Source organism: Galeopterus variegatus, unplaced genomic scaffold (assembly GCF_000696425.1).
Source record: "Galeopterus variegatus unplaced genomic scaffold, G_variegatus-3.0.2 Scaffold744, whole genome shotgun sequence".
NCBI lineage: Eukaryota > Metazoa > Chordata > Mammalia > Dermoptera > Cynocephalidae > Galeopterus > Galeopterus variegatus.
The window spans coordinates 293,785-309,859 of NW_007726855.1; the positions used below are offsets into that span (position 1 = coordinate 293,785).

The 16,075-nt window shown below is 38.6% G+C and overlaps 1 protein-coding gene across 2 annotated transcripts in view; it reads left to right on the forward strand.

The window, feature by feature from the left end:
• The window catches only part of SLC30A8 (solute carrier family 30 (zinc transporter), member 8), a 63,820-nt gene that overhangs the window by 21,822 nt on the left and 25,923 nt on the right, over positions 1-16,075 (forward strand). For both annotated transcript variants that reach the window (XM_008572007.1, XM_008572008.1), the window contains one exon: positions 11,122-11,268. In XM_008572007.1, the coding sequence (XP_008570229.1) occupies positions 11,122-11,268 (147 nt within the window). The remainder of the gene's footprint in view (positions 1-11,121; positions 11,269-16,075) is intronic.

The following is a 16,075-nucleotide window of genomic DNA, read 5'->3' on the forward strand; positions in this document are numbered from 1 at the left end:
TTTACTTTTGTAATTCAAAAGATTGTGGACAATATTTAGTTACTCTTGTAAGAGACTAACGAAATGGAAAACCTAATACCAGAATCCATTCAAAACATGATTTAAAAAGGTGATGTTCTTAGAATTCACAGCCTTACAGATGAAGTACAAACACAGCTCAGGAAGATGTAGAAACTGACTTGTTTTTTCCACTACTTTCTTCCTCTGCTTTTCCCTGAATCCGTATGGATGCTAAGAATAAATAGCATTTTCTCCCAGCTGATGTTTAATCAATGGCCTAAAATGAGGTGGTCTTACTCTCACAAAACTCACTTTTCTCATCGTACTTTTGCTCATATACTGCCATTTTGCTTTTTATAAAAATTTATATTTTTAATTGGAAAATAACATTGTCTATATTTATGGTGTACAACATGATATCTTGAAATATATATACATTGAGGAATAGCTAAACCAAACTAATTAACATACACATTACTTCACATATTTAACATGTTTTTGTGGGGAGAACACTTAAAATTTACTCCCTTAGTGATTTTCAGTAATACAATATTTTATTATAAACCATAGTTGCCATGTTGTGCAATAGATCTCCTGGACTTATTCCTCCTGTTCCACTGAATTTTTTTTTTTTTTTTCAATCGCAAGGGGTATATATTATATTATTTTATTTTTTTTAAATTTTATTTTACTTCTCAATATACATAGTAGTTGATTTTCATGGCCCTTTACCCATTCCTCTCCACCTTCTCTCCTCCTCCCCACATCATATCTGTTCACTTCTCTTAAAATGTTCAAGGAATTTTTCTGATTGTTGTGTCTTCTTTACCCCCAACCTTTAATTGTTTGTGTGTTTATTTATTTATTTATTTATTTTTAGCTCAGACAAATAAGTGAGAACATGTGGTATTTCTCTTTCTGTGCCTGACTTATTTCACTTAATATAATTTTCTCTGCGTCCATCCATGTTATTGCAAATGGCAGTATTTCATTCTTTTTATAGCAGAGCAGTACTCCATTGTGTAGATATACCACATTTTCCTTATCCACTCATCTGATGATGGACATTTGGGCTGGTTTCAACTCTTGGCTACTATTAATAGAGCTGCAATGAAGATTGGAGTACAGGTATCTCCAGCATGATGATTTCCATTCCTCTGGGTATATTCCCAACAGTGAATACCTGGGTCATATGATAGATCTATCTGTAATTGTTTGAGGAACCTCCATACCATTTTCCATAAAGGCTGCACCATTTTGCAGCCCCACCAACAGTGTCTGAGGGTTCCTTTTTCTCTGCAACCTCTCCAGTACTTATCATTTTCAGTCTTTTTGATGTTACCCATCCTAACTGGAGTGAGATGGTATCTCAAAGTGGTCTTGATTTGCATTTCCTGGATGCTGAGTAAAGTTGAGCATTTTTCATGTGTCTGTTGGCCATTTGTATATTTTCCTTTGAGAAATGGCTATTCAGCTCCTTTGTCCATTTTTTAATTGGGTTACTTGTTTTTTTGCTGTACAGTTGTTTGAGTTCCTTGTATATTCTGGATATTAATCCTTTGCCAGATGTATATTTTGCAAATATTTTCTCCCACTCTGTTTGTTGTCTGTTTACTCTGTTGATTGCTTCTTTTGTTCTGCAGAAGGTTTTTAGTTTGATATAATCCCATTTGTTTATTTTTCCTTTAGTTGCCTGTGCTTTTGGGGTCATATTCATGAAGCCTGTACCCACTCCTACTTCCTGGAGTGTTTCCCCTATGTTTTCTTTAAGGAGTTTTATTGTTTCAGAATGTATATTTAATTTTTTGATCCATTTTGAGTTGATTTTGATATATCAACTCAACGTGAGAGGTATGAGTCTAGTTTCATCCTCTTACAAATGAGTATCCAGTTTTCCCAGCACCATTTGTTGAAAAGGTAGGCTCTTCCCCAAGATGTAGACTTGCTGCCTTTGTCAAAGATCAGATGGCTGTAGGCATATGGGTTAATTTCTGGGTTCTCTATTCTATTCCATTTATCCATGTCTGTTTTTATGCCAGTACCATGCTGTTTTGGTTATTATAGCTTTGTAATATAGTTTAAAGTCAGGCAGTGTTATGCCTCCATCTTTATATTTTTGCTCAGGATTGCTTTGGCTATGTGTGGTCTTTGTTATTTTATATAAATGTTTGGATAGCTTTTTTCCATCTCTGAGAAAAATCTCATTGGAATTTTGATGGGGATTGCATTGAATTTGTATATCACTCTGGGTCGTATGGACATTTTCACAATGTTAATTCTTCCAGTCCAAGAGTAAGGGATATCTTTCCATCTTCTTGTGTCCTCTTTAATTTCTCTCAATGGTGGTTTGTAGTTCTCTTCATAGAGATTTTTCACATCCTTGGTTACCTTTATTCCTAAGTATTTTATTTTTTTGGTGACTATTGTAAATGGGCTAGCTTTCTTGATTTGTTTCTTTCTGTATGTTCATTGTTGGAGTATAGAAATAGTACTGATTTTTCTGTGTTGATTTTGTATCCTGCAACTTTGCTGAAATCATTTATCAACTCTAGGAGTTTTTTTTATAGAAGCTTTAGGCTGCTCAATATATAAGATCATATCATCCATAAACAGGGACAGTTTGACTTCATCCTTTCCAATCTGGATGCCATTTATTTCCTTCTCTTCTCTGGTTGCTCTGGCTAGTCCTTCCAATACTATGTTGAATAGGAGTGGTGAGAGTGGGCATCCTTGTCTAGTTCCCGTTCTTAAGGGAAAAGCCCCATTCAGGATGATATTGGCAGTGGGCTTATCATATATGGCTTTAATTATGTTGAGATACTTTCCATCCTTGCCTGAATTGTAGAGAGTCTTTATCATGAAAGGATGTTAAATTTTTTCAAATGCTTTTTCAGCATCTATGGAGATGATCATATGGTCTTTGTCTTTGCTTTTACTGATGTAGTGTATCACATTTATTGATTTGCATATGTTGAACCAACCTTGCATCCCTAGAATGAAACCACTTGATCATGGTGTATCATTTTGTTTATGTGTTGCTGTATTCTGTTAGCTAGTATTTGAATGAGCATTTTTGCATCTATATTCTTCAAGGATATTGGCCTGTAGTTTTCTATTTTTGATGCATCTTTGTCTGGTTTTGGTATCAGGGTGATGTTTGCCTTATAGAATGAGTTTGGGAGAATGGCCTCTGTTTCAATCTTTTGAAACAGTTTGCAGAGAAATGATATCAGTTCCTCTTTGAAGGTTTGGTGGAACTCTGCAGTGAACCTGTCCAGTCCTGGGCTTTTCTTTGTTGGGAGCCTTCTGATAACAGCTCCAATTGTATCTTTTCAACAATATCTCCCCAATCTCTCCCCACCACCAACTCCTGGTAAGTGCCATTTTACTCTCTGCTTCTATGAATAAAACTTTTTTGGATTCCACATATAAATGAGGTCATGTGGTATTTGATTGTTCTCTGCTTGGCTTATTTCATTTAATGTCTTCTAGTTTCATCCATGTTGTTGCAAATGACAGGATTTTCTTCTTTTTTAAGGCCAGATATTATTCCATTGTGTGTGTATATATATATATATATACACCACATTTTCTTTGTCCATTCATTGCTGATGGACACTTAGGTTGATCCATATCTTGGGTATTGTAAATAGTACTTCAATGAACATGATATCTCTTTAATGTACTGATTTCATTTCGTTTGGATATACATCCAGTAGTGGTATTGCTGGATCATATTGTAGTTATGTTTTTCATTTTTGAGGAACCTTCAAACTGCTTTCCATAGTGGCTACACTAATTTACATTCCCCCCCACAGTGTGTAACGTTTCCCTTTTCTCCATATCCTTGCCAAGACTTATCTTTTGTCTTTTTGACAATAGTCACTCTAATGGGTGTGAGATGTCTCATTGCAGCTTTAATTTGCATTTTCATGATGATTAGTGATGCTGAGCATATTTTCATATACCTGTTGGCCATTTGCATATCTTCTTTTGAGAAATGTGTATTCAGGTCCTTTGCCCTTTTTAAAATCAGGTCGTGTGTTTTTATACTGTTGAGTTGTTTGAGTTTCTTATATACTTTGGGTATTTATCTTTTATCAGACTTATGGTTTACAGATATTTTCTCCTGTTTCTTGAGCTGTCTCTTCACTCAATCATTACCTTTGTTATGCAGGTTTTGGTTTGATGTAATCCTACTTGTCTATTTTTGCTTTTGTTATCTGGTCTTATGGAGTCATATCCAGAAAAATCATTGCCCAGACCAATGTTATGAAACTTTTCCCTGTTTTCTTCTAGTAGTCATATAGTTGCAGGTCTTATATGTAAGTCTCTAATTCATTTTGAGTTGATTTTGTATGTGGTATGAGATAATTTCATTCTTCTGTATGTAGATAATCAGTTTTCCCAACAGTAAGACATGAACCTTTCCCCACTGTGTGTTTTTGGCATCTTTGTCAGATATCAACTGAACATAAATGTGCAGATTTATTTCTGGGCTCTCAATTTTGTTCTATTGAATCTGTATGTTTGCTTTTCTCCCAGTAGCATGTTGTTTTGATTACTATAGCTTTGTAGTATATTCTGAAGTCAGGTAGTGTAGTGCCTTCAGCCTTTTCTTTTTGCTCAAGATTGTTTTGATGATTTGAGGTCTTTTATGGTACCATATAAATTTTAAGATTTTTTTTTTCTTAAAATTGAAATATGTCATCAGAATGTTGAAAGGGATTGCATTAAATCTGTAGATTGCTTTGAGTATATGGACATTTATTATTTATTTATTTAGGACTTCCAGTATAAATTGAATAGAGATGGTGAACATGGGCATTCTTGTCTTGTTCCTTACCTTAGAGGAAAACCTTTCAACTTTTCACTGTTCAGTGTGATGATGTTAGCTGTGGGTTTGTCACATATGCCTTTACTATGTTGAGGTACATTCTTTCTGTGCTTAATTTGTTGAGTGTTTGCCATTTTGCTTTTAATATACCTTCTATTTTGTGGGAGGTTATGGGCAACTATTCACCTGGAGTCAGCAAATCACTCTTCTTTTCTTCTTGTCATTCCTATAAATTAGTATATGAGTTCTATTCTGACTTTAGTCTAGAGTCCAAAGACAGTGATGTTGTCAGTAAAGAAATTAAAGGGATACTGACAATCATTTGAAATTTGACCTGTATTGATATTGAGCTGATTTTCCTAAAGCATTGCTCTCATCATACTACCCCTGTCTTCAAAATTCTTCAGTATGTCCCCTTTGCCTAGTTTAGTGGTTTACAACCCTTTCCCCATCATAGCAAGTGTAGAAAGGTTTTCTGAGCACTGAGCTAAAGTGATGAGGATGCTTGTCACCGAAGAAACTGGTTCAAAGGCTCCCACTGTGCTGGACCCCACTTGGTTGCCCCAAGTGAAAAGAGATCAGTATATTAGAAAGCTCTGTCATCCTAGAAAAAAAGAAAAATTCTTAATGTGGCTTTCAAAACATTCTGCCATCAGGCTATCAAACTGACTATCAATATTTTTCTCCTACTACTTCCCTACGTGACTTCTCTGTTTCAGCCAAATTTATTTATTCATTCTGTGCAAAATAATCATTGCTCATTATAGTTCTTGTAGCTTTGGCTTATCCCTTTTTATTTAAAGTTCCTGTAGCTTTGGCTTATGTCTCTCCTTTTACTCCACACTCGTCTAAATCCTGGCCATTATTCAAGACCCCAATCCAAAGCTCACCTCCTCCCCAAAGCCAATCGTGATCACATCAGAGAAAGCAATTATTATTCTCAGATCACTTCTGGGAATCCGAAAGACCTTCTGGAGGATATGGGATTTTAACAAGACCCTGAAGGATGGGTAGGATTGAGATGTGGCCAAAAGGAGAATGAGAAGGTCCTAACAGATGGAGGGGACTGAATGAGCAGCACACTAGTTGCTACTGTTATCTGCCAGGTAGTAAATATTAGACCTTACTTTGACAGATTCTAAGTGGTGGGTGTGAAACAGGACAGGAAATTTGTATTCTTAGAAATTTGAGTGCTGCTGTTTGTAGCAGACTGGTATTTCCTGTTCAGCAAGGTTTTTCGTAGTTCAAGTACTTGAGTTAGAAAGCTCTGTCATCCTAGAAAAAAAGAAAAATTCTTAATGTGGCTTTCAAAACATTCTGCCATCAGGCTATCAAACTGACTATCAATATTTTTCTCCTACTACTTCCCTACGTGACTTCTCTGTTTCAGCCAAATTTATTTATTCATTCTGTGCAAAATAATCATTGCTCATTATAGTTCTTGTAGCTTTGGCTTATCCCTTTTTATTTAAAGTTCCTGTAGCTTTGGCTTATGTCTCTCCTTTTACTCCACACTCGTCTAAATCCTGGCCATTATTCAAGACCCCAATCCAAAGCTCACCTCCTCCCCAAAGCCAATCGTGATCACATCAGAGAAAGCAATTATTATTCTCAGATCACTTCTGGGAATCCGAAAGACCTTCTGGAGGATATGGGATTTTAACAAGACCCTGAAGGATGGGTAGGATTGAGATGTGGCCAAAAGGAGAATGAGAAGGTCCTAACAGATGGAGGGGACTGAATGAGCAGCACACTAGTTGCTACTGTTATCTGCCAGGTAGTAAATATTAGACCTTACCTTGACAGATTCTAAGTGGTGGGTGTGAAACAGGACAGGAAATTTGTATTCTTAGAAATTTGAGTGCTGCGGTTTGTAGCAGACTGGTATTTCCTGTTCAGCAAGGTTTTTCGTAGTTCAAGTACTTGAACTCTTTGCTGTGGTAGCAATTCTGGTCCTCCTGGCCCGAATACTTCAAGCTCATAGTCAGGGCTGGGTGTGAGATCCCAAGCTGGAATAATCGGAGTCCCTGGGTCCTTATATATAGGGGCTGGGAAAAAGCTCTCTCTCTCTCCTTTACAAATACTAAGGTAAAATGATATAGCTTCCATGGAAAGGCTTTCACCTTTCTTGGTGAAGGGGAGAAAATCTGTCTTTAACATTATAATAAGTAGCAATAACTGGACACAGAGCAGAGCCCCTACAACAGTTTTTGAAACTTAGAATTAGGCTGCACTTTATCCAGTCTCACCCAGATTTGTTCTCAGCTATTTGAGACAGTAAACTATCATTTCGTTGTTTTTTAACCTAGTTTGAATCAGGCATTGTTTTAGTCCATTTTTGTGCTTACAACAGAATACCTGAAACTAGGTAATTTATAAAGAAATAAAATTTATTTCTTACAGTTTCAGAGGCCAGGAAGGAAGTCCACAGTTCAGGGAACACATCTAGTGAGGGCCTTTTACTTGGTGGGAACTCTCTCCAGCAACACAGGGTGTCACATGTGGAAGGAGAGAGAGATTAAGCTCCTCAATTACTTTCTTCTTAAAGCCATTAGAACCACACCCACGACCACCCATTAAACCATCCCTGGATTAATTTATTCATGAGGGTAGTCCTCACAATTTAATCACCTCTGAAAGGTCCTTCCTTTCAATTACCATAGTAGGATTCCCCACCCTCTTAACAGTGGTACAATGGAGATCAAGTCTGCGACACGTCAACCTTTGGGGGCCACATTCAACCCAAGCAGGCAATTATGACTTACAACTGAAAGAGCCTATCTAAGGCAGTGGTGTAGGGTGAAATGTGGTTAGCAGAGAATAAAACTAGAATGGTAACTGGGACAGGAGGGGGCGGGGAGATAAAGAAGGATGTTGAAGCCCAGCTGGGGTATCTGGGTTCATTCTGTAGACTTTAGGGAGTACTTGGCATTTATGTTTAGATAAAGGGATAAACAGGTCATAGAGTTGTGAGTTGTTTAGAGAGAGAACTGGCCACAGAGTACACAGCAGATTGGAGAAAGAACTAAAGAGGCCATATGCATTCACTGCTAATGGGCCTTTCAACCTGTCAATTGGGGACTCTTTCTGATTGCTTTGGAAATTCCTAATTGTAGAAAGGCCACAAAGAGGAGTTATGTTGCAGATGTAAACATGTATCTTTATTTGAAAAGATAGACATAGAGACACTGAAAACTCAGAAAAATAAACTCAAGTATGGCCATTGCTGGAAGAAATTGAGAGTGGTCAGGGAGGGGCATCTGCAGCAGGACTACTCAGAGGTAAGCACAGATGGAGGCAAACACTAGATTGCTAGACAGAAACACAGAGCTAGACGTAGGCTGGGGAAGATGGTAAGTATCTCAGGGTAAAAATATTCTTAGTAAGAGAAAGATACAGCTGGGTGATGTGATAACCACGTTTTATTGGTAGGGGTACTTACTTTGTCCTCTAGCCAGGGTGTCTCGGAATCTAAAGCCACTTATATTTTTTGAGGTTCCTGGTATTAAAAGTTTAAGAAATGTCAAACCATGGCTATGAAAACTGTGGTATGTTTTAAATATTTGGTAAATAATAACTCAATGATGTATTGCCACAATCTATTATAGAGTATAATAATGTTATTCATAGATAATTAAAGAATTTTAAAAATGTGAATTAACAGCATCCAATGGTGTATGCCAGTAATGGGGCACAAGGCTAATGTTGTCAGATGAGCACTTCTTTCAGTCCCGTCAGTATGTCTCTGTTCTCCGTGGAAAACATCACGGGGACTTAATACCAGCTGCCTAAATCTGAGGTGGTTTGTGAATATGAGACCCAGTCCTCATGGCCCCCCGCTCTCCTGCTGTTACCTTCACTCCACAGCCCTAAGTAGAGTCTGAGTCCTTTCTGTGCCTCTCTTATCTCTCTATAAGTGCACTGCTTTCTACATCTTGCTAAATATTCCAGAAATACAATTTTTTCCCCACTTGTTGCTTCCTTAGTCCATGCCTTAGCCATAATTTCCCTATCACTGTTGCTTCTTAACCTCCAGCTTCTCTTCCCTCAAAGTCAGCCTCAGTATTGCTAGCAAAGATCTTTCTCCTAAACGCAGATCTAAACATGCACAACCTTGACTCAACATCACACATAGATCCCCTTAGCCCACAGGATAACACTCAAATTCCTTGGCTTGTCATATGATGCAGCATACGAGGGTCTTCAACCCACTTTTGCAGCCTAATTTTTCTTTATTCCTCCAACACTCTGCGCCTCCTGCTTTTCCAGAAAGGTCCCATGTTCTTTCATTTTTCTGTGGGTTTTGCCCCTACTTTTATCTCTTCCCAAAAAACTCCTTCTCTTCTTGCCAAATCTTACCCCTCTGTTCTGTGAAAAGTTCCTCAATGCTGCCAGTGGGAGTGGCTCCCTGATCCCCATGCCCATTAGCATGTCTTCAGTACAGTGAGTGTTAGACAAGGAGATGACTGAAGAGGGACCGTGATTTGTTTTTCTTTGTATATCCCATCCCTGGTATCATGAACAGTTAGGGCTCAGTACATACTGGTTGAATAATTGAATTAATTATCAATAATACCCCATGTTTTCAGAAGCAAATGCAAGTTCAGTCACAAACTACCTCTTGCAAACAGTTTGCACTATAGGATTCAGTAAGATTGCCCATGGTTTTCTGGGTGGTTCTTATAAGTAGCTCTGATGGTTGCAAAATGGTTCTCAGTTCCCAGGGCTCCATATTAACATGCTTCTTCCCAAGCAAGCACTTTTTCTTTTTTTAGCTGCCTTCTGAGTTGGCTGAGCCTGCTAAAGAAACTCTATAAGACTTCATTTCCTTGACTTAGACTATGATTTCAGCCCAGCATATAGAATCATCATCATTCATGGCTGAGATTGAAGCATGCTGCTTATCTGCATGTAGTCATTCTCCAGGCAAGAAATAATGCATTATTAACACAGCTTTATTATCAGGATCAGGTTCAGCAGAGAGAGCAACATTAGAGGATAATTGGAAAGACAGCTGATTTGTTAGCAAAATGTTGCTTTTGGTTAATGAATCATTCCGATTTTTGCACTGACAGTTCAGTAACAAGCTTGAAGACTACTTTGCTTCAGACCATTAAACTTTGACAAACCAGTTATTAACTACAGCTAGAGCCAACGGTCTGTGGGGATTATTGCAATTATGAGCCATCTATGTAATTTTTTTTAATCATTAGCAAGACAAGGTGAGTCTGATGATGGAGGGCTGATGACTGACGGTCTCTGCTGCTTTGCAGCACGTAAGGTAATAAACAGTTGCAGGCAGGACTAATCAGTCAGCAAAAGCTCTTTGCTGGGAAGATGTAATAAGAGCAATAAAGGTTATTGCTCTCAAACAGCAAACGCTGTTCAGGAAGGAAAGCACAAGGTTTTCCTTTAGCTTCTATTTTGGAGGCTGGAGGTCTTTTCAAAGGAGAATTAGAGGGACATAGAGAGGGCACACCACATGGGAGAAAAGCAAGGCAGGACTCGTGTGGCTTGGGTTCTGTTCCTGTGGTTTGTTGGATTGTGGTTGTACTCACAATGCCCTTTGGAAGGTACTTACCCTTTCTCCTTTCTGCTCCCCACTATTTATAACAGGGATCTCAAACTTAGGTGGGTAATATAAATTAGTAGAGCGAAAGATAGTGGTGAAGACTGTGGTAAAATTATAAGTCAAATGAAAACACATCTGTGGGCCAGATTGCAACATTTGACCTGCTCCCCACTATTTATAACAGGGATCTCAAACTTAGGTGGGTAATATAAATTAGTAGAGCAAAAGATAGTGGCGAAGACTGTGGTAAAATTATAAGTCAAATGAAAACACATCTGTGGGCCAGATTGCAACATTTGATTTACAGACAAAAGTCCAGATCCTCAGTCTGGATTATGAGACACTCTTAATCTGGCCTATACTTCTCTTGCCTTATCTTCTCTTATTTTCCTTTTTTGAATCCTTATGCCCCAGTCTAACTGGGGTGTTCTCCAGATGTGCCCCACACTTTCCAAAATCTGTACCTTCGCTCCCCCAGAAATGGCCTCTTCTCTGAAATTCATTTCTACCTGTTCAAATCCTACCCACTCTCTGGGTGGTAGTTTCTTTATTTGTTGAATTGGAAAGAAAAGGTGCATTAAATCAACTTTGAGATCTTTTTCTCTTCTAAAGTATTGTAAGTCTGTGGCATTTCCACCAACTGTGGTTTGTATGCATATGAATCTAGTTGGATTTTGGTGACTTAACTCAGTGTAATTTTTGCATCCCGTAGGTGGGCACATTGCTGGGAGTCTAGCTGTTGTCACAGATGCTGCCCACCTCTTAATTGACCTGACCAGTTTTCTGCTCAGTCTCTTCTCCTTGTGGTTGTCATCGAAACCCCCCTCCAAGAGGCTGACGTTTGGATGGCACCGAGCAGGTACAGTTCATTGATTGAACAATAACAACAGAGTCCAACCAAGAGTAAAATTGGAAGGTACAAAGGAAAGCCTTGCTCAAAAATCCCTTACAGGCACATCTCCGGTGCACAGGATCAAATGAACACGGATGTGGAAATGTGTGTTCTCAATATTAATTCAGCTAATGACCAGATGAATGGTGTTACCTCTACTCCTGTGGGACGACAGCAACACGTGTGTCACTTTAGCAGCCACCCCAACCCCAGGGTCTCAGTGTGTGATAACAACTATGACATTATTTGTTATATCACTCTGCATCCCTGGGAAAGAGGATAGGGAAAAGAGAACACATTGGGAAATAAGGCACAGAGAGCCCAAGGGAGTTGCAGAGATTGAGGAACTTCTCATAGGGAAGACAGGAATGAGCTATGGGCTTTCTCGGTCATACACCATTCAGTGAATGGCTCAGGTATCTATCTTGCTCAATCAATCAATGACAACAAAAAAGAAAGAAGGGAGGGGAGCTGTTTTCTGCTCAGTCTCTTCTCCTTGTGGTTGTCATCGAAACCCCCCTCCAAGAGGCTGACGTTCGGATGGCACCGAGCAGGTACAGTTCACTGATTGAACAATAACAACAGAGTCCAACTAAGAGTAAAATTGGAAGGTACAAAGGAAAGCCTTGCTCAAAAATCCCTTACAGGCACATCTCCGGTGCACAGGATCAAATGAACATGGATGTGGAAATGTGTGTTCTCAATATTAATTCAGCTAATGACCAGATGAATGGTGTTACCTCTACTCCTGTGGGATGACAGCAACACGTGTATCACTTTAGCAGCCACCCCAGCCACCCCAACCCCAGGGTCTCAGTGTGTGATAACAACTATGACATTATTTGTTATATCACTCTGCATCCCTGGGAAAGAGGATAGGGAAAAGAGAACACATTGGGAAATAAGGCACAGAGAGCCCAAGGGAGTTGCAGAGATTGAGGAACTTCTCATAGGGAAGACAGGAATGAGCTATGGGCTTTCTCGGTCATACGCCATTCAGTGAATGGCTCAGGTATCTATCTTGCTCAATCAATCAATGACAACAAAAAAGAAAGAAGGGAGGGGGGATAGTGAGAGGTTAGTAAATGGATACAAAACAGCTAGACAGGAAAAATAAGTTCTATTGCGTACATTCGAGTTAGGCATCTATAATTAACATTAATTTATTGCATGTAATCAAATGGCTAGAAGAAAGGAGATCGAATGTCCACATCATGAAGAAATGATTAAGTTTTGCAATGATGAATATGCTAATTACCCTGATTTGATCATCACACATTGTATACACGTATTGATATTCCACTCTGTACTCCACAAATATGTGTAATCAATTATGTTTCAATGAAAAAAAACCCCACAAAATGAAAAAGGAAGAGGAGGAGAAGGGGGAAACAAAATTTTACTTTTTTTCCTTTCTCAGTCCTGTTTAAGTTTTGCAATGATGAATATGCTAATTACCCTGATTTGATCATCACACATTGTATACACTTATTGATATTCCACTCTGTACCCCACAAATATGTATAATCAATTATGTTTCAATGAAAAAAAAAAAACCCCACAAAATGAAAAAGGAAGAGGAGGAGAAGGGGGAAACAAAATTTTACTTTTTTTCCTTTCTCAATCCTGGTTCTTGCACTAAGTGACTGCTTGTTCTTGTCTAGGAAGTGACTCAGGTCATGAGGAGGGTTTAGTCTGAGAAATTTTTACTTAGACTCACTTTTACAAGCTCCTGTGCCCCTCTCCACCCTTCCCCACTGCAATTCCATTTCTCTTCCTCTGTGTTATTTCTTTTGTTTGTTTGTGTCTCTTTCTGTGTTTTTTCTTGTACCAGCTGCAGGAGCTTCTGGCTGAATGTTTTGTGCAAATCATGTGAATAAATAGTCACAATTCCATGTGTTCACACTGGTTAAGATAATCAGTGTGAAGGAGATCTGAGGGTAGAGTAAGGGTGGTGACATGCCAACTTGGCCAGCCTTCACTGAAAGCTGCCTCTAAGACACAGACCACAGCCTGTAGACTGACAACTGTAGACTGCAGGTTTTCAAGCTTGGAATGCTAGGAAGTTCTAATTTCATACTAGACAATTTATCATTGCAGGTGTTTTTAATTGCCTTCCCTTTAACATTCAGGGAGAGATGAGGCAATAAACAGCAATAAAAAGAGTTCATGACAATGTAATCTGAGAATGCTCTAGCCAATCCCTGAGCAGAGATACACTTGGAAAATGTGTACCTTTGACTAAGCACCCATCATTTCTCTGTATAAATTTTTATGTGTACTTGATCCTTTGTGATGACATTAGTCAAAGCTGTTTTGTAAATGTAAGATGGTTAGTAAGTATGGGGTGGACTCAGAATTTAGATCACTCATTACATTTTGTCATCTTGGCCATGGAAGTCCATGAGCATTGATACTCCAGAAGACCAGGGCTGTTCAATAGACCTCTCTGTTACAAGGGTCATATTCTATAACATAAATTATAATGTGGTTATTGCGCACTTTAAATGTGGCTAGTGCTACTGAAGAATCAAGTTTTAATGTTACTTAATTTAAATTTAAGTAGCCCCACGTAATTGGAGGCTACCACATTAAGCAGCACCACTATAGACATGTAGGGGAGCTCAACACACCAACAGACTGGGCTGGCCAACTTGAGGACCTTGCTGGCTTAACAGTTTTCTTAGCAATCATGGTAGTACTTGTTGATGGTTGCTCATGTGTTTCCTTTTTTAACTGGTTACTTTTAGATTCCTGTCTCTTTTTTTTGTCCTATGTTTAGAGCTGACTCCTGATTCTTGCAGTTGGTGTTTGGGCTTTATCCTTCCAGCTCTCATCTCACTACACCTCTCTAATTATGGGCTTACACTTGGACATGTTCTACATGCATAATTTGATTTGGATTCTCATGGGTAGAAAGCACATGACTTGACATCTACAAACCTAATCTTTGTTTCTGACTAACCAGAAATTCTTGGGCCTGCTTCTCATAAATGTCCACAAAAAAAGAGTTTTAAATAGCCTGATTAGACTAATAAAATAACAATATCTTGAGTGTTTCCTTATATTGTCTTAGTTTCCTAGGGCTCTCTTACCAAATTACTGCAAATTGGGTGGCTTAAACAACAGAATTTTTTTTGTCTGACAGTTCTGGAAAATAAAAGTCCAAGATCAAGGTGTTAGTAGGGTTAGTTCCTTCTGAAGTCTGTAAGGAAAAATCTGTTCCATGCGTTTCTCTTAGCTTTTGGTAGTGTGCTGGCAATCTTTGTTTTTCCTTGGCTTGTAAATTTCTGCTTTAGTGTTTACATGGCATTCTCCCCATGTGCATGTCTCTGTCCTTAAATCTTCATTTAAAGATTTCCTCTTTAAATAAGGACACCAGCCCTATTGGATTATGGGCCCACCCTACTCCAGTATGCCCTCACCTTTAATTACTTAAATTGGCAATTGCCCTGTTTCCAGATAAGGTCACAATCTGAAGTACTGACTTCAACATATGAATTTTAGGGGTACATAATTCAACCCATAATGTATGTCAACTTGTTATACATATATGCTATTATTGTATCTACCTTATGGATAAGGAAACTCAGGCTTGGATAGTTTAAGTTACTTGTCTAAAGTCACATAAACAGTCACTGGCAGATCACATATGTCTGACAATTGAACTTATGCCCTAAACATCTGTACCAGCACCTTCCATAGTGTGAATAACGTTCCATGGGTGGCTAGTCAGGTGATTATAAGTGTCACATGGACAATAACTACACATCCTGATATGTATTAGAAGATGAACTAGCATATCAAACATGTTATTTCATGGATAACTTTGTCTAGGAAGAAGCTAAGTCTAAAAAGTGAATTTATTTGAAGAAAATATTAAGTGGCTAATAAGATGGGGCATATGGATATGGCAAAAATCAGGAAGGTTGTATTTAAATGACTGAAGTTTGGGAAAATAGGCACACACTAGGTAACAATGCATTACAGCACTCTGCTTTAAAAGGAACTGATATCTCGGAGTAGTTTGAAGTGGGGAAGGACAAAATTATGGAATGTACTTGACCACTGACTCACAGAATTGTTTCTAGACCCTTGTGGTTTTTAGAATCTATCTGCAAGGTTAAGCTAAAGATCAGGGTGCAGTGTTAAAGGACTCCTAAGTGAGCAAATGTGCTTTCCTCAGTGGGCAGATTGAGCACTATCTTAACTTTAAATATTAATGTAAATGTCTCTATTCTGATGCTTATTTTCCTTGCTGTTGCTCTTAAAATGTAGTTAGTGTTGATAAACCTCTGAACTCACCTCTGGGCTTGTAATATGTTGGGTTGGCAAATAAAACTCATTTCAAGTACCCTCTAAAGCCTGCCCTTTTTACTATTTTATTCCGCTGAAGGTGCTGGTACTGGCAAGCTGTAAATGTTTTATGGCGAAATTAAGAGTTTCTAAACACATTCTACTCTTTGTGTCTCATTATTTCACCTTCTAATACATTTCAGTCATTTTAGTACCTGTTTAAATTAAAATCTCCAAGGAAAGCAGTGAGGACAGGCAGCAATTAATATGTTCTAAAAACTTGCTGGAAATTGCTTAGTAATATGGAAACATCATGAACTCAGGTGCTGGTGTTTTATGAATGCGACGTTAAAGTGCCTCGTCTGGGGCCGGCCCGGTGGCGCACTGCGCTAGTGCGCCGCTTGGGAAGTGCGGAGGCGCTCCCACCGAGGGTTCGGATCCCACATACAGACCGGTTCCTGCTCACTGGCTGAGTGAG